The sequence below is a fragment of the Zonotrichia albicollis genome, chromosome 6, assembly GCF_047830755.1.
Source record: "Zonotrichia albicollis isolate bZonAlb1 chromosome 6, bZonAlb1.hap1, whole genome shotgun sequence".
Taxonomy (NCBI): domain Eukaryota; kingdom Metazoa; phylum Chordata; class Aves; order Passeriformes; family Passerellidae; genus Zonotrichia; species Zonotrichia albicollis.
The window spans coordinates 31,248,847-31,267,217 of NC_133824.1; the positions used below are offsets into that span (position 1 = coordinate 31,248,847).

At 46.2% G+C, this 18,371-nt stretch overlaps 2 protein-coding genes across 3 annotated transcripts in view; one reads left to right on the forward strand and one right to left on the reverse strand.

Moving 5' to 3' along the window:
• Nucleotides 1-4,610, reverse strand: part of SPINT1 (serine peptidase inhibitor, Kunitz type 1) — an 18,245-nt gene extending 13,635 nt beyond the window's left edge. The window contains exon 1 of the mRNA XM_026794369.2: nt 4,181-4,610. Within this exon, the coding sequence (XP_026650170.2) occupies nt 4,181-4,610 (430 nt within the window). The remainder of the gene's footprint in view (nt 1-4,180) is intronic.
• Nucleotides 3,474-18,371, forward strand: part of PPP1R14D (protein phosphatase 1 regulatory inhibitor subunit 14D) — a 22,268-nt gene continuing 7,370 nt past the window's right edge. Inside the window, exons 1-4 of one of the 2 annotated variants that reach the window (XM_026794379.2) lie at nt 3,474-3,602; nt 13,431-13,905; nt 18,031-18,126; nt 18,312-18,344. In XM_026794379.2, the coding sequence (XP_026650180.1) occupies nt 13,723-13,905; nt 18,031-18,126; nt 18,312-18,344 (312 nt within the window). In that variant the 5' untranslated portion in view covers nt 3,474-3,602; nt 13,431-13,722. Of the gene's footprint in view, nt 3,603-5,050; nt 5,550-13,430; nt 13,906-18,030; nt 18,127-18,311; nt 18,345-18,371 lie in introns of those variants that run through there. The other variant, XM_074543035.1, reaches the window with a different exon arrangement.

Below are 18,371 nucleotides of genomic sequence, written 5' to 3' on the forward strand. Positions count from 1 at the left end.
TAGCCACTTCAGTAAATGCTGCGTGACAAACACTCACTCATTTCACAGCAAGCGGAGTGGAAGGCCCTCATCACCCACTCTGAGCAGGGAGCTGGACCAGCTGGTCCTCCAGGACCCTTCCAGTACACATGAGCCTCTGAACCTGTGCTGTGGGTACTGACTGTGCAAATTCCCATCTCCTGGCCTGAGCTTAAGGATGAGCAGCTGGCTCAGGGCTCAACAGCATCCCCCAAAGGGGACCTGTCCCAGCCCCAGCTGTGATACCACTGCTGCTCATTTTAGCTGTCCACAGAATGGAAACCAGCATGGGACCAAACATTTGAGGAGGGATGAGATTTACTCCTGGGGAGCTCTCCTTTTGAATTGCATTACCAAAGTTTTAGCCTGCCAATCTCCCTCCATGGTGAGGCAGGAGCAGACATATCTGATCAGAGCCCTGTGGTTCTTTCTGTCTCCCACTCATAAGCCTTGGATTCAACAGGAGTAGAAGAGTGTCACTGAGCATTACAAAACAACCACAAAAGGTTCAGTTCAAGAAATGGACAAAGGTTCAGTTCAAGAAATGGACAAAGGTTCAGGGAGCTTATTTTCCAGTTTCACACCCAAAACTGGTTTGCCTAGACGAGAATAAGCTGGGCTAGTTACTTAAACACTGGGCTCCATTATAACCAATAAAGTGCATGGTGAGCCTGCCCCTCCCGGATGAGCCAGGCAGAAAACTCGCACCAAAGTTCAGGCTCAGGAATCTTTTAAGAAGATTGTGCCTTTTAACAATAACATCAGAGACTTCAGGCTGTATGTTAGCTGAAACAGGCAAGAGACAGTGCCAAGCTGTTGTCACCACCTTATGAAGAACTCAGAAACTCTTGCTCTGCAAAACACTGAAAATATATTCAGAAGATGTGCAGAATCCAGATTTCAGTTGTATTCATTGTTGACTGCAGCCACAGGTTTTTCTGAAGTCATAACAATGTAAGAGTGGCAAGAGTGGGTTACAGCAGGTTCCCCTGTCCCTGTGTTCACTTGCCATCCATCATTGTGGATGCTTGAACAGAAGCAAGAGCACTGCAAGAATATGCTCTTCCAGCTACTTCCATCAGGCTCCAGAAACACTCCAAGATTAAATTTGTCCATTCAGCAGCCCCCAGCTGTGTGCTCTCTTTCAAGTGTTACCTAGTCTCCTCCTAAACATATGTAAACCTCTTAATTCAACAGGTCTGCTCCCTGTAGTAGCAGTAGTAGTGTGGGTCTTATAACCTGTGACTTTTTTGTTTAATATCACCCACTGGAATCACTCACTGGGTATTTCATTATTCACTAGAAAAAACATGCATTTAATTCTTATCATTGCAGAGGGTGTTGAAAGAATGACACAGGTAAAGGCTCCCAGGACACCTGACAGCAGGCATACAGGAAAGGAATGCATGATAAAGCAGCAGATAAGCTTCCTGCAGACCCTTAGGGCCAGAATCAGGGGGCTGATAGTAACCTGGGATACAGAGTAGTCACAAAACTTCATGTTTTAGCAGTGATACAGTGCAACAGCAGGAAAACAACACAGTTCTGTCTCCAGTCCAAAACCTGGGCCAAGATTTTGGGAGGAAGACCTGACATGCTAAAACCAGCTTCCTTTAACGCTTGTTTCACCCGGCCTCTCCAGGCATCCCTAAAAGGCCCAGAAGCAAAAATGCTGTAGAGCTTCCTTGTGCTGCCAGGCAGACATGCTCAGTGCCAGAGGCTCCTGCACCTGCCCCATTGTGCCCTTCCCCTCTTCCCCCTCACTGACTGCCAGGCATCCACCTTCCTGTCCAGACAAGTCCTGCATGGACCCAATTCCAGCATCATGGCTGGAAGGGCGTGGGGTTTTGCTCTGGATTTTTTTGCTTTATATCTGAATCAAAATGGACATCCACATTTTTAAGTATCTCATCAACTGCTGTAGGGAGAAGGATTAAGTTATTTCTCCAGTAACATAACTCCCTGGGTCTCTTTCCCCTGCTAGCCCTCCAGTGTCATTCAAAGTTATTCAAAAAGCTTTTGGTATCAAAGACAATGCCTAAAATATTCAGAGAGGAGGGAAACACATTTCCAATAAAAGCACAGCACTAACATTGCAGCCTGACCCAAATAACAGCGGTGAGTGCCCAGTGTCTGTCACTACAGCTGGAGACCTGCCTGGCACCCAGCACCCTCTGAAAGACAAAGGCAGCTCTAGAAGAGACCAAGCCCTTCCTACTCCCACAGCAGCCCGAGGCACAAGCCCCATGTGAGTAAGGAGAGGCACCCAAACTGCATTTCTGGAGTGCTTTTCACCTCTCACTGATAAACCCTCCCGGGTCTTCCTGCTCCACCACAGCCAAGCCAGGATCGGTGAAAGGAGCACCAGGGGAGGATTGCAAGACAGCAACTTCATATTCTGGGGTGCTGCAGCTCGATGCCATATTTTAGCAAACATGTCACTGCTGGTCACACAGAGAGGTCAGTGACCCTGGGACACTTTCTGAAGACCTGCACACATGGAATGCCAGGTCCTGGGACCAGCCCAGGGACAAGGTCCTTGCAGTCTTCTTGTATGAGGCACTGCTCCACAGAGGTAAAGAGGCTGAATTGCTCAAGAGTACATTGTATTTTAATCTAATCTTGTGAAATCAGGATGTACTAGAGATGATGCATTCCCTTTTCCTCCTACAGCAAAGCATATAGGAGTTTAGATAGCTGCCAGCATGCCACCTCCAGTCTTGGTGATGTGGCATTCGGCTCCTCCCTAACTGCAGCTCCTGTGAAAAGGATTTTAAGCCTGGAACAGAGATGTGGGGGAACTACTGAAACAGTCAGACCCCTGACAAAAAGCCCTAAAATGCAGTAGGAAGCCATGAGGAGAGGATCAGCAGGACCAACACTGCCACACTGCCGTTCATACCAGCAACACCCAAGGGCCGCTTCAGAGAAGTTGCGCCCTGCTCCAAAGCCCTCACACTGCTACTCAGGATGGAGAAGTGGTCATTGTGGAGCTTGGGGCCATTTCCCACTTCCAGCATCCACAGGCCCCAGGCTGGCACATCCCAGCAGAAGATCAAAGATCTATTCAGCTCACATCATCAAGCCCTTGCACCCACCTGGATGCTCCCCTTGCCATCTTCACAGATCCTTTCCTTCCCACAGGTGGGCTGGGAGGGGGTGTGAGGAGGATTACCCATAGAGATATCCCCAACAGCCCTGCCCAGGGACCAACAAATGATAAACTGGTTACGGTTGCCAAAGCCCCAGCTAGGCTAGAAACATGTCAGCCTTCTTAGGCTCCAACCAAAACAGAAGGAGGGGGCAAAAGGAGAAGCTGCTGTGGTTTTAGTGTTTCTGAGCACAGTGCAATTGTCTGGAGATGGCAGGTGACCAGCTTCAGATTAGTTCCTTTTCCACCTGGCTCTCTGTGTCCAGGTGCAATCTTTTAGAGCAGGGAAACAGCGATTGCAGAAGAGAAACCCACCTCCAAAGGGGAAATGTTATGACCAGCTCCTCCTCTCCCAGCAGCATCAAGCAGAAACAGCCTCAACAAGCAGAGAAGTACAGACGCAACTCACCATCCAGGCTGCTGTTAAATAAAGGTAAGTGGATTGCATCCTGCCTCCAGCCCCTGAGCAATTAAGAGATTAATGCAGCCCTTTAAAACCTGGTGATGTGTAGCTTTTTCGAAGATTTCACTTTCCAACCTCAAAGGCCCAGGGGAAGGGAGAAGAAAAATAACACCTTTTTCTCTACATTGCCAAGCAGCAAAATCTCTGACTGGTTAATCACACACTCCACCTGTTTCAAACAGGTAAAAGAGAGATTCCTTATTCATTTACTAACAAGTAAACTGAGGGACAGATCTTAAAAATGAGCATTGGGGTTTGGGAAAAACCTTTGTGGCAGAAGAAAACACAGAAACACCATCTTTAGCATCACCCTACCCCGAGTGTTTGGCAGCACTGCTGCTCATAGGATGGCCGGAGGAGCTGGCACCAAGTGACCTAATGCTCATAGGATGGCCGGAGGAGCTGGCACCATTAATGCTCATAGAATGGCCGGAGGAGCTGGCACACAGTGACCATTAATGCCCATAGGATGGCCGTAGGAGCTGGCACCAGTGACCATTAATACTCTTCCAGACCCGGCTTGCAGGGATCCATTACAGGCACCTTACCACTGGGTCTGTGATTCTGCATTGCCAGGTAGGAATCGTACACGTCCTTCTTCAAAAAGTTGAGAAAGCCGATCTTCCTGGCAAACCTGCAAACGAAAGCCTTCTCATAGAGGCAATTGAGGAGAAAGCAGCCCTGGATGCGGTCTTCCTCCGAGCGCGGGCCCTGCTCCACGAGAGCCAGGTTACAAGCGGGGTCCTTGCAGCAGGCTCGCATGCAGTCCCTGCTCCGGTGCACCATGGGGGACGACAAGAAGGTGGCTCCATTCTGCACGGAGGCGTCTGTGTCCAGCACCCAGTCCGGCAGCCCTGCCGTGAAGTCCTCCAGGCACATCTCACCGAAGGGTTTTTCCCTCTGCCCTTCGCCCAAGCGCAGCGCCAGCACCAGGCAGATCCAGGGCACAAACCACGGACCCGGACTCCTTCTGGCCATCTTGGCGCCCCGATTCTCACTGACTTAAGACTTCAGTCCTTTCCTAAAGGGAGGGAGAAGACATATGAAGCTAAGAGGGACAGCGTTTAGGTGCATGACCACCCGGGGCGAGAGGGAGCCGGAGCACGGCCGAGGCTGCGCTCCGGATTCCGGCTCTCCCCGAGGCAGCCGGGGTGTCCCCTGTCCCCGTCCCTGAGCGCAGGCGTGTGCTCTCAGCCCCACCTGGGCGCTCTCCGCTCGGCTGCTGCGGGAGGGAGCGGGCTGTCCCCGCCGCCCCGCTGTGCCTTCACCCCCAGGTGCGCCTTCAGCTGCGTCCAGCCGAGACAAAGGCTCGGCGAGCACAGGAAGTGAAAACCAACTCCCTGAGAGAGTGGAAAAAAAAAAATCAAGTCACTCCCTCGCATGCTGAATTGCGTAAGAGGAAGGGGAGGAGAGGCAAGCTGATACGATCTTCTACTCCCCTTGGAGCAGAGCCGAGCTGGATTCTCTCGCTGCCGCAGGTGCGAGCGCAGCCGCTGCAGAGGAGCATCCCGCCTGCTGGGGGCTAGCTGCATCCCCGTGCTAAGGATGCTCCAGAGGGACTGAAAGCCGAGAAGCAGGCGGTCTGTGTCCTGTGGCAGTCGCCCTTGTGCTCGGTGTGGTCACCGGCACCACTAGCCCTTGTCTCGCTAGCCCAAATGAGTCAGCCTTGCAGCCTGCCTGCAGTGCTCACCGCCGCCGCTGCTGCAAGGGGTTTTGTGCTCAGTGCAGGCATCCCGCAATCATGAATTCCCTGCTCTTGGGACACAGTATTTTTTGGTTTTTACAGCGAAAGCCCTTGGGATCGTACCTGGAGGCTGCCTGAATGGCAGGACCCCTGCTACCCCAGCAGTGAAAATCTAAAATAATCACCCCCGCACTCATGAGCAGCACTTCATCGTTCTCCTCAGTCTCGTACAGGTTAGACATGGTCCGTTTGTAGAACCTTGCCTTGCAGAACGGTGCTCTTTGGGGCCACACGAATGCAAAGGCTGCCTGTCCATATATTTATTTCCCCCCTTCATGCTTTTACTTGCAGATCCATGACCAAATTCCTCTGTTCAACACATACATCTGTGTCATCCACCCCTCTATGTGTAAACAGTCCTAAAACCCCTGGGCAAACTGCTCTTATCCCTCTGTCATTGTCCTTAGGAAGGCTGGGAGTGTTGGCAATTTGCTTGGACATTATTTATAATGAAATACTTCATCACTTAAAATAACAGCAGCAAATCTGAGATGGCATTTCATGGTATGTCTTCAGAAAGAGGTGGTGAGCAGCAGCTATGTGTAAAACAACAGTTGGTTTTGTGGTTTGTGCAGCAGCTATGTGTAAAACAACAGTTGTCTTTGTGGTTTGTGAGACCACTCTGGTGTCTAGCATTTCAATTCTTGCTGTTTCCTTTTGTAACTCTGATCCAGGATTTCAGGAGTCCTCACAGGATTTGTTGGGAGGCCTTAGAGACACGTTTTATGCCTCCTGGCTGTCACAAGCACGACAGGAGGATAATGTTGTGGGAATATAATTTTTCCTTACCTCTATTGACTTTCTATGGCGCCTGATGTTGACATTTGTATAGTACTGACATCTATAGGAAAAAGGAATTGCTTTGATCTGGCAGTGGTAAAGTATAAAATAAACCTTGAAATTTGATAGAGAAAACGTGAATATCTGCAGAGAAAGGAGAAGTTTGCTTTCCTCATTGGCTTTATGAGTCTTTGTCAAAAGAAGCATGGGTGTCTCCCACCTCATTTACAAACCAGACCTTTTGGACCTGCTTGCAGACCATGCAAGGAGTAAAGGGGGAGCTGATCTTGCTTGTTTTGTTGTATTTGAACATCTAAATATGTGCAGAAGAAACAAAAATGGCAACAAGGTTGTCTCCTCCTTCTGTTCTGCACGGCCTGAGATGCTCTGCTGGGAACTCTCTTGTGTTTAGCCTGGAATAGATTTTTCCTGGATAAATATTCAAAGCCTTCAGAGTGGAGCCAGGTAAGGCTCAGTGCAGTTCTCTGACAGAGGAGCAGGGAGCAGTTGGCCCCAGGGCAAACCAGTGACTGTGTTTGGGTATCTCCACTGGCAGAATTGTGCCTAAACACTGCAGTTTGGCATTTTTGCCTCACTGACAATAATTTAATCTGCCTCAGCAGTAGTGTTGTGTTACAAAATCTGTCACAGATTTCCTGCGCTCCTGAAGGACATGATGTCTCTTCTTCTTGTGCCAAACAATACAGGGGTGATGTAATTCCTACAAACACAGAACTGTGAGGATTCATTGGCATCTCTAATGTCTCCCTCCACTCTTAAAAAAATATTTGTGAAAGCCCCTTCATTAGAGGATGAAGCCTAGCCTTTAGAATAGGTGTTTTTATTGGCTTTTGGCAGAAGGCTGTGCTAAATTCTGCTGCAAGGTTTTCTGCTGTTCACCCTGACTGTCTTTATAGTCACTTCATACTTAGTTTTATTCAGTATATTCAGGAACTTAAGCACAGTTTCTAAATATTCCCAGTTTATTCTGGAGGAATTCAGTAATTAAAATTTTAATTGAGATTGGGCCCAAGATCAAGGACTTCTACTAGGAGCCCCTCCCCCTCTCTGTGGCAGCAGCTTTACTTCCAACTCAGTAACTCCATTTTAGCTCTAAATGGAGTTAAAATGGAGTAACCTAAACCTCAAAATCCCATTACAGACCTCATCTTCTGCAAAATGAATAAATTCCCATGGATTCAGCTGAGACGTGTATTACTCATGTTAGCATGAAGGGAAAGTAGGGTGTGTGATTTTATAACTCGGGAGTGTTTTTAAGGGGTCCTGAAACAGTGAGTCATTGTTAACTTTTGTCTGTCTTTAAAGTGTCTGCTCTCAGTCTGGAAAGAACTATTCCGACAATGACTCAGGGGGGTAAATCACACCATAGTTTAATATTTGACTAAGATTAAAAGAGATCTTAGACATGCATGCCTTCTAACAAATGCAGTGCAGGAGCCTCTATCACCTGCCTTTTTTCTGTGTGATTACTCTTGAGACCACAGCGCCTTTGGCAGCTGGATGCTCACCTTCCAGGAGGAAGTGACTCCAACAGGCAGAAAAATAAGGAAGGCTTGATTCAGGTTCCCCTTTGCCCCGCTGTGCAGCCCAGCTCCACGGCATCATCATCTGCAATGACTTCCTCACAGCAGCTGGTCCTACCAGCTACTGCAGGTGAATCCATTCTGCTGTGTTTTACCTGGGAACTGCTCCATGTGTAATTAAAACTTGGGAGACAGGTTTGCTTGCTTGTTTTGTTGTATTTGCCTCAGGTTAAAGCTCCTGGTGTGGTTTAGGGGTGAGACCCGGATGCAAGGGATGGCACAAAGATGTGGCAAAGGAAGGAGACAGGAAGGGATCTCATCAGGCTATGACTAACCACTGGTCCTGCGGAACAAAGCAGGAGAAAGGATGACAGCCTGCTGAGTCCTCCTGAGAGCCGTTCCCATTGCATCGAGGTAGCTTTGAGGAAGGGAGTTACAATGAGGCTATATTGTTTCTTTGGGGATGTTCTTGTCTACGGTTTCATGGCACTGGTTTTTATTTTAATGTTGTTGGTCAAGATAAACCCTTAAAGGCAGGAGCAATGGGAAAGGAAGAGGTGGAAATAGTGTCTAGACTGGTTACACCAAGAAAGTATTTGCATTTTTTTATATGCTAGGCTTTTACAGGGACATAGGTATGAAAATGTGAAGCAAAAACCCTTCAATTTGCAGGAACTAGAAGAAACTTACATTTCCCACTGAAGTTCTCACAGACAACTTGGTTTGTTCTTCATTGCACCAGTGGGCAGAACAGGATCAGCCATAGGGTTCCCTATAGACTCTCTTCCATTACTTCCTACAGCAACTGTATCCCCAGAAATCTTCTTTCCACACCTTCAGGCCAGCTGCCAGTGCCTCGTGGGAAAGCCTGCTCTCCCCTCTGCTTGTAGATGGCATTTTCCCTGCAGGTCTGAGCAGTACAGCCCCTGCAAATGGAATGTACCCTTTCAAGAGGACTGGGTCATAATAAACTTATTGGTGCAAGAGCTGTACAACCTCTGCAAGCCTAAAATGTTGAAAGCAGGCTGGAAAACAAGGAAGATCCCCTTCAACTATTCAGTTTGAATAGTGCTTTTACTGTCTCCAAGTCCACCATTCAAAGACTTGCTGAAACTTCTGTGTTACATGAAGACAAGTAACACATGTCAGTTATGCTATCAGTGTCTCAGACATCTTCCTCTAGGGAAACAGTAATGAGGGAGAGCAACAAACAAGAGGGATAGAAACAAACAATGTGGGCAGGTTTTCGAAGATCTCCAAACAATTATTTTGGCATCCAATTCACCTTGTCAGCTTCACTAAGTATTCAAGGGGAAGGGGGCCTTCTTCCTCAGTGGAGATGCTTACTCAACCTGCTACCTCCAGCCAGTCTGTGGATGGACACGACAAGGAAAATTGGTGTGCCAAAGGAGTAGGTGCAGCTATTTCTCACTTACCCTTCTGAACTGCTGATGAGACATCAGCCTTTATGCTTCACTTGACTGCTAGTAACTGAGGCCAGAGGAAGGGCAGGTGGGCAGGCCAGCTTACCTGACCTCTTTATTGCTGAGACCTCTCTATTCTCTGAGACAGTGCCAAAGAGTGCAATTTAGGTCAATCAGTCAAATTGGGAAATGTTTTCCTCTGGCACTTGTCATTATTCCTTGCCAGTGCCATTTCAGTGCCTTATGAAAGGTGAGCCTGTCAGGAGAAAGGAATAAGGCTGATTACTGACACCTGGCTTCTCAGCCTGTGCTGATGGGAAGGTGGTAGTGCTTCTCAGGGGAAGCTGGGGACTTTATGAGCTGGATATTCCTTTCTGCTTCCCTACATCTCCAGAAGCTGAGGGTGAGAGATGATGCATTCTCCCTCTACTTGCTAGAACTCTAGGGCTATGATGCAGGCTTTTTGGTTTCCATGCTCTCATGGAGATAACTGAAAAATAAAGAAAGTGGATGATGGACATCAAGGTGCTGGGTGTACTGGGCTTGCTCACCTAGGGCTCTGGATTTTTTAAATCTCCAGTTCTGGCTACACTGTCTTATTGCACAACATTTTTTCTGTGCCTATTCCTGTTCCCAGGAAGGAACAGAACCTCTTTACCTTGTGGTGTCACTGTAGTATTGATACAGTCACCTCTGCTGGCTTCTCTGGTTTAATTTGTGTTAACTATCACACTTGCAACTACAGGGAAAGTGATTATTTTCTAAAGCAGGTGGAGAGTGGCTTCTGCTGTATTGAAGGGAAATGTTCTTTACTCGGCTGGGGCTCAAGGGAAAGGGGCCAACCTGGTTCTGTGGAAAGATGAGCTGGGCCCCCTCTGAATTATTAAGCACACACCAGAGTCATCAGCTCAGGAAGAAAGAGAAGCACCAGCTTAGGTCACAGGTGTGGGATGGAGATTATTAGCTTCAAGAGCAGAGGAGTGTAACTGGATCTGACTCATGCCCTTGGATGCTCTGCTGCCTGGATCAATGTCACAGCTGTTTGGTACTGTGATGCCTATGCTCAGCTTGGTTTGGTGGCCCTCTCTGGCACCACAGCCAGCCATAAAAGTCCTGCTCCACAGTACTGAATCCTCCCCTCCTTTCAGAGGAACCTCACTTTTAGGGTAGGGCTGGAGGATCAGCAACCCCAGGTCACACGCATGGAAACTGAGGCATAGTGCTTCTTTCAGTCTAACAATTCAAATATGTTGGCCATGTTTAAGCTCCCTTTATTCACCAACGTAAATGATGTGCAGATTTGCAGAGAAGATGATCACAAGCAGCTGCAGCAGGAGGTCCATTGGAGCTTACATGTGCACAGCTCTTGTGAAAAAACAGATTGTCTGATTAGATGACTTAGTTGCCCAAGTATGTGTGTTCACTCCAGAAATTTTGCTCCAGGTTGTATGCCTGAGGCTATAGGGAGAAATAACTAGGCTGAAAATGAGATTCCATCTCCTAGCCATGGCTGAGATCTCTGAGATTCTGTCCGAACAAAATGGTGAATGTCTTTTTTGTCCCTTTGGCCCGTGAATCTGCTGTATGCAAGCAAAGGGCAGGATGGGGTGTGGCACTATGAAGGAAATCTTGGAGCTGCGTTTGTTTTGGTGGCAGCTCAGCTGGCATTTACCAGCACTGGCAGGTGGCACCTGTAGGAGATGCTGCCTCGTTCAAGGGGACAATATCCCCTACCTTGAATGAGGCATCCAGTCCTGTTCCTGCAGGAACTTCTGCCACACCCACTGATCTTGCACTGGTTTTGCTTCTTCTTGCTTTAATCATAGATTAAAACATTTTATTACTGGAGGAAGCCTACTTTATCAGTAAACATTTGTTTCTATATTGCCACCTTCTTATTACAACAAATTCATGACTAAGCTGAAATAAGCCCAAGCAGTATGATGAACATCCTGTAATCTGGCTCATTTTGGCCTGCAGCTTTCCTGAGAGGGCCTCTGACATCATCCTCCGAATGTCTTGTTCAGCTGCAGGGTGGCACTGATGGAGCAGCAGGAGGGCTTGTGCCCCTTGTTTGTTACTGTTTTGGTGGAGTACAGGTCCTGGGGTGAGCCTGTTAGTCAGTGAACAGGCCTGTGGACCTTTTCAGATGTGGCATCTCAGCTCAAGTGAGGTTACAACTTAACAGCAGTTCAAGCTATTTGAAGAGCCACTAGAGCAGGTTATGTTCCCCTTTTCCTCATTTTCACAGCTCCCCTGTAACTTCTGGATCCTCTGCTTCATAAATTCAACCATGCTGGAAGAATATTAACAGGGCAAACCCTACCTTTCATGTAGAGATTAACTAAACTGCTCAAGAGCACCAGAGTTAGCGCAGGGGATGGAAGAAAGGGGCTTCCCTGCCGGCCCTTGAGCCACTGCAGACATTTGGAGTGACTTAGAGATAACAAGTAGCTTCTCCTTTAAGTCTGGTCCTCTTTTGCTGCTCTTAATGCCAGCCTGTCTGGAGATTCTTGGCACCAAAGAAGTACAGTTTCCCCCACTTTCCCCCCTTCAAGTATGTCAATCCTTGAACACCAAAATAGAGCACTTGTATTTGGAAACAGGAATTTATCACCTGAATGTGTGTCCTTTGTTCCAGACTTACTTTGTGAATATCTGCCCATTTTAGGCCATATTAACCTTTGAAAAGTCAATAGTTGTAAAGGTATTATAAGTTGTTCAATGGGTTTTACAAGGTTTTCCACTAGTTAAGAATCTCTGAAGAATTTGCACTCACTAAGTGTGCTACAAGCCTCTCAACACAGATTTTTCTGTGTAACTTTGATCTAAATAAGAAACTTTTAGGAGTGGAATTAGAGCAGGGATACAGCCAAGCAGTAAGGAAAAATGGGTAAAGCTGCTAAAATTAAATAGCTAACAGTTGTCTTCTGGACAGAAGTTTTAGGCTGTCAGAGAAACAGGGGAGATAAAATCACTTTCAGGTATACTTTAACACTTTATTCTTCATGTATGTGAAAGCAAATTGCAGAATTTCCAGTCTGAAAAGGGTTTAAAAAAAATTTTAATTTTATTTTTTTGCTCACATTAAGGATGAAAAGGGCTGTAATGTCCCTACTCTTTTTTCTACTACCCTGTGTACAAGATTTTGCTGGCTGGCTGTACCACCATCCCTCTGGGGATGGGGACAGAGCTGTGCCAGGGAGACTGAGCAAACTTTTGAGAGACCAGCCCCTCTACAGACTGCCTCATGCTGCCTGGCAGCACCTTTCAGCAGGAGAAGGGTCAGCTGCTTTTCCTTTGGCCTTTCTAGCTCTTGGCCTCCAAACTGGAAACACCTTGGCTCCTGACAGCAAAGGCTTGCTTGCTTTTTCCACATGAATCATGGGACTGGAGGTGCTTGATCTGCTTCAGGATGGAGAAGTCTCAGTTGGTTTGTCCATGTGGAGGGGCAGCTCCCTGGGCAGGCTGCTGGAGGGCTCTGGGAACAGCTGGAAAAAGAGGTGTCCTGGCACCCTATAATCACAGCCAGCCTGATTTCTGTTCCTCTGAACAGAACAGCCGTGTGCACTTCTCACACATATTCTTCTAAATGTCATAGGGCAATAATGCTGCAGACCTTTAACCAGGTGGGGAGGAACTGTAAACCAAGCACTGATAATATATAGTCTGATAGTCATTTGTGATGCCTCAGCAGGTGAACCTGTTTACCATGAGTACTCTTCTGTGGGAAGGAGATGGTGCTATATCCCTAGTGAGGTCTTCCCCTGCAGTGCCATCACATCAAATAGTCTACTTTTTGGAGCACAGATATGTTCTTTTATCCCAAAATTTCCTTGCACAAATATTTTCAAATTCATGATACTGGGATTTCTACAGAAATTTCTGAGAGAGCTGGACTTAACTTAGAGAATATAGAACAGCAAATGGAACTGCTGAGCCCAACTTTGTGTTGCAGTGTCATTTCCTGACCTACTGCTGTAAAATAATGAATGAGCTGCCTGATTCCAGGCCACTTCTTGTCTGTGCTGGGTCCAGTGCTTTAGCTGGAAAATGCTAAATATACCATCTCAAAGGGAGCTAAACCCTGTAGCTGCAGGCAGTTTACTGAGTATGAACTGCAGCAGGACTCAATACATTATGTATGGCTCAGCCCTCTGGAATTGCACATGCATGTAAGTTATGCCTGTAGGAAAACAGTAATTTAAAACCTCCTTCTTCCCCACCTCTCGGACCTGACTTGTGTTAAATATTAACAAACATGGTTCATCAATTCCCTGGTTCACTTGGCTTCTTTTAACAACAGATGTTATTACAACAACTCTGCCTGCCTCCCTGCTCCTGTCAGCACGTCTGATGGTGAAACCCAAGAGTCCGCAGCTGTAACTCAGCCTGCAGAGCCTGGCTGCTGCCCCAGCCCTGTGGCCACCCCTAACTCTCTCCCTAGGATCACCAATGCCTGCCAGCCTTGCTGCCTGTAACTAGCTTGTGCTGGGAGGCACTGCTTGCAGAGAGGCTTTGGTAAAGGAGGCAGAGAGAAGGGGTGAGGGAGCCCAGAGGAAGGAGAGTTCCTGCTGCCAGAGGAGGAGGCACTGAGGATGGCCAGCAACTCCAGTGCACTGCCCCGGGTGACTTTCCAGACACCAGAGAAACCTGGGGAGGAATCATCACACAGGAAACTGGGCAAGCTGACCATAAAGTACAACCGCAAAGACCTACAGCGCTGGCTAGACCTGGAGGAATGGATCAACGCCCAGCTGCAGGAGCTCTACCAGTGCCGGGTGAGTAGCTGGGGCACACGGACCCCTTGCTTGTCAGGTGAATGGATCTAGAGGCCCTGTGTGCTGGCAGAGAGGTTTGCTTGCTCTGCTTCACTGGAAATGGTTCCTTGTCTTCAGCTTCAAGCAGGTTATCTCCATGCCCCCTCTGCAGCACTCTGGTGTGTTGGCAGGCAGGGAAGCTTGCACTGATGCAATCCAGCTGGCTTTGAACTGCCTGGAGCTGCACCCACTGAGGGGGTGTAGCTATTGCTCAGCATGAGTAGCACAACCTAGAGAGATGTATAAACCTGGGATGACTCCTGTTGCCGAGCTCCATGTGGTGAGTGGCTTTGTGGTGAGCAGTATCCAGGCTAGCTGGGTTAGAATGATCAGTGTATCCCTGTTCTTTTTGGACACAACAGTGAGGCCCTACCTGCTGTTTGAATGAGACACTTCAGAATGTGCTGTATCTGTAACTGCAGGGTCTGCACACACTACTGGCAACAGGGAAGATTCGGAAAAACACTCCTTGCTCACATGTAGAAATCTTATGCCTCCGTCTTCACCTATCCTCAGAGCTGTCTCCCTTGCCTGAGCTTTCCTTTGCACCAGGAACGGTCCCTCCCAAATTTTTCCTGCCTGACTGAGAGCTGTCCCAGTAGGAAAGAGCCAGGAGTGCCTATAGCATCTGAATGGTACAGGATTTTACTTCAGCTGTTGCATTTTTTTGCTGGGTTAGTGACATTCAAGTTCCAGCACTGCCAGGGTATACTGAAATTTTAGCCCTGTACTATCACTTCTATTCATATATTGTCCTTAGATGCATGATAGTTATGCTGGGTGCTTTCAGAAGCAATAGCATTCTTCTGTGGTTGAGATAATCCTTTGGAATGTGGTACAGTAAAAGATGAAAGGTTTTCCCCCATTGTACATCATGATCTTAAATACATTTAAATAGCTTGATTAAGGATTTTGCTTTTCTCTCTAGGGCAGTGGCTGATACAGTAAGAAAATACAGCTTTCTTGACTCACAGAGAATCTCCATCTTCAACAGATGACACAAATGGGTTTAACAAATTGTGTAAAACTTCTTATTTATGTCCTGGATGGGGATGGACTAAATGAACTGCCAGGCTCTTTCTGCCCTGTATTCTGTATTTGCACCCCAGCACAGTGTTAAGCACACTTTTGAGACACAAGGAAATAAGAGCTGATGATTTTTTAGAGCCTTCCACTCTGAGCATCAGCGGTTTCAAATTGCAATCAACACTGAAGTGGACATTCAAAACAGGCCATGAATGGTGTGTTTCATGCTACTTGCCATGATGGTACAGAAAATTTTTTGCCTGCCCAGGCTGATTTTCTGGCCTGAGAGCTATAGAATAATGTTACCTTCTTAGCTAAAGACCCAGACTTCAGGAACTGCTTCTAAATCTGTCCTTATTATGGTTGTTGCTGTTGCTTTTATTATTATGATCATTATTATAATAATTTTCTGTGTGACTTCCTGTGTGACTGTGTATTTGATATTTGTGTGGGAATGTGCCAGATTCTCATGTCATGTTGGGAGATAAAATATTTCTGTTTTAATTTATGCCTTATGCAAAGAACAGGCAGAAAACAAATATGGAGAAAAAGGTCCTTTCTTCTTCTGCAAATGCATGGCTCCTCTGAAAATGAGTATATTACTGCTTCTGCTCAGTTAACTAACTGTTTTAGATTTCCCAAACACAGCTTGCCCAGTAAAAATTACTAATCTCTTCAAATTAGTTGTGAATTTCCAGTTGTTTTCTATAGGTTATTAAAATGATAGTAAGAAATTCTTAGCTGTATCTTAGGCCTCTTGATACTGCATTATGAAACATTATACAGTGCACGTGGGAGCAGAAGTTATCCGCAGACCCAGTCAGACAGGCAAAATTCAATGTGTCTGCAAAGTGCTACCGTGGTAGTCCTGCTGAATGAAGGCTGTTCAAAAGAGTGGCAGTGACAATGGTGCTTCCCAGCCATCCTGCACTGGCATTTGAGGGACTGTCCCTGGAGTTGGTAGCTCAATTCAGAGTCCTTTTCCTGACTGTTGAGGTTTGCTAGAGATAAACAAGGAGAATGTCTGCTCCTTTGAGTAACAGAATATCTTGCCCTTTGGAGAATTACTGCAGTTTTAAAGAGTTACATTTTTGTCACTGTTTTTTCTGAGACAGACAAGAAGCACTTGGTATGACCAGTAACATGACCCAGGATGGGGTCCTCCATGTGCTACTCTTAGTTGCTGAAGTGTACAGATATAGACCTTTACACGTCAAAGGTGTCAGAAAAACAAGTCAGTTTATGTTCAGTTCTGTTTTCCAGAGAATGAAAGGCTGTTTACTGTCATCAGAGCAGATGCCCAAAGGGGATTCTTTTTCCCTACTGCAAAATCCCAGCAGGCACAAGTGAGAAACCCAGCCATGCCCTTACAGGAACAGATTGCCAGTGGATTGCCCTTGCTAGTATCTCTTCAGCACAAGAGATTTCCCTGCTTCCTGATGTATTCAGGCCAGCATCAGAGATTTGCTACAAGGAACTACATAACATAATGTCGTGCCAGGTCAGAGACTGTTAACAGGATCTCTTCAAATACATACATGTGCCACAGTAAATTACTTGTAATCACAGAGATGTTCAGCAGGTCATCCTGCTCTCCTCTGTGCATTGTGACAAGACTCTTTAGTTGCCCTGCTTCTTTAGGCTTCCTTGTATCCATCAAATTCCATTACAATTGTCTCTTTGTTACCTCTTTGCTCCACCTGCCCTTGGCAGTGCACAGTTCCTGGGTGTCTTCCAGAGACTCAAATGACAGCAAGGTTAGCTCAAACATCACCCCCTGATGCAGGGAATGCTACCATGTTTACTGTCACGAGGCTTTTTAGCAACAAAACTAAGACTCATTTTCCAGATGATTCCTTGCATATGGAATCCAGAAGAACATCCATACTAGGACTAAAAACCACAGGGATTTCCTACCCTATCTCACCCTCCCAGCCTACTTAGCTTTCCCAGCCTACTTAGCTTCTTAACCAGAGACAAAGTCAACCTGGATCAACACCTGTTTTCTAAAAAGTCATGAAAAATACATGAAAAATATTACTTTTAAGAAGAAATACTGTGTGGGTCATAGTGCAATATATTTAACTCTGGTTTATTATTTATTCTTAAGTTAGCTGTATATCAAAGTTAAACAAGGGCTTTCTACTTCCTCTCTGGCTTAGTATCAGTGACTGCCCAAGAAAAGTTTCTTTTTTTCCTGTAAGTATTGTCTTTAATGTTTAATGTTTTACAGACACCTCCATAAATGCCACAACCTGGCAATCAGAAACTGTGCTGTTCACCCAGTATCCTTATTCTACTGATTACTATGCCAAAATATCACTAGTCTTGTGTTGTGAAAGATTAATTTTGCAAATACACTGGAAAAACACAGGCATCTTTTCTTGCAGAGATTTGTGAAGCTAAAATGTGTCTGTGATCAAGAGCACAAATGTTTCCAACTAACACCCCCATGCAGTACAAGATTTATCACTCCAGTCACCAAAAATTGGAGTCCCTCTCACATTAAAGGAGACTATTATATCCCTCTCATATCTATTAGAGAAAGCGGGCAAAATATTGTTAGGTCTTTCAACAGCATAATTTTCTCTCCATTACTGCCAAGAGCCTTAGTATAAATACAAAGTAGATGAGTGTAATTAGCATAAAACCCTAAAATGTCCTTCTGTTATTTATGCCTCTCTAAGATTAAGCCTGTTGGAGTTCTGTTTGGTGAACTCCTTATAGAGGAAGGGTGTCACAGGCTGGTATATGTGGCACTGCAGTTTGATATCCTTGAAATGGTCTTCCAATGGTGGGTGATGATCCCTGAGCCATGTAGTGCTTGGAAAAGATGAAGAATGTCTATGTCAGGATGTGTGGCTGTAGCAGACACTACAAAGGGGCTGGAATCCATGCCCTCATTACAAGAACCTCCCTTTTTTGAGATGATTTATATCTTGACCTCAACTTTGCTGCATAGTTTTATTGTAACTCAGCTGCTTAGTTCTTTAAAGATGGCCTCTAGAGTTCTTAAGAAGTTTGAAGGTTAATTAACTCTGGTGGTTTTTTCCCTTTTAGCTAAGGGAGGAAACAGAGGCAGCAGCTCCTGAACCACAAATTGATCTTGAAGATCTCCTGGAGGTCCCTAATGAAGAACAGAAAATAAAACTACAGGTCAGATAGAGGGACTTGGTGATTTTAAGTTAGTGAAGTTCTCTTCATAAAGACTAGTGGCATGTGGGGTAGAGAATAGATGCTGGCAGTGTTGCATGATGCTTTCTTGTGCCTTCCTCTTTGTAGGGAGGGGAGAACTAGATTAACTCATGAAATACTTAAATGACGACTCCTTGTTTTTTTAGGAGATCCTCCATGAGTGCTCCAGCCCCACAGAGGTGAGTGAAGCATATAAATTTACATGT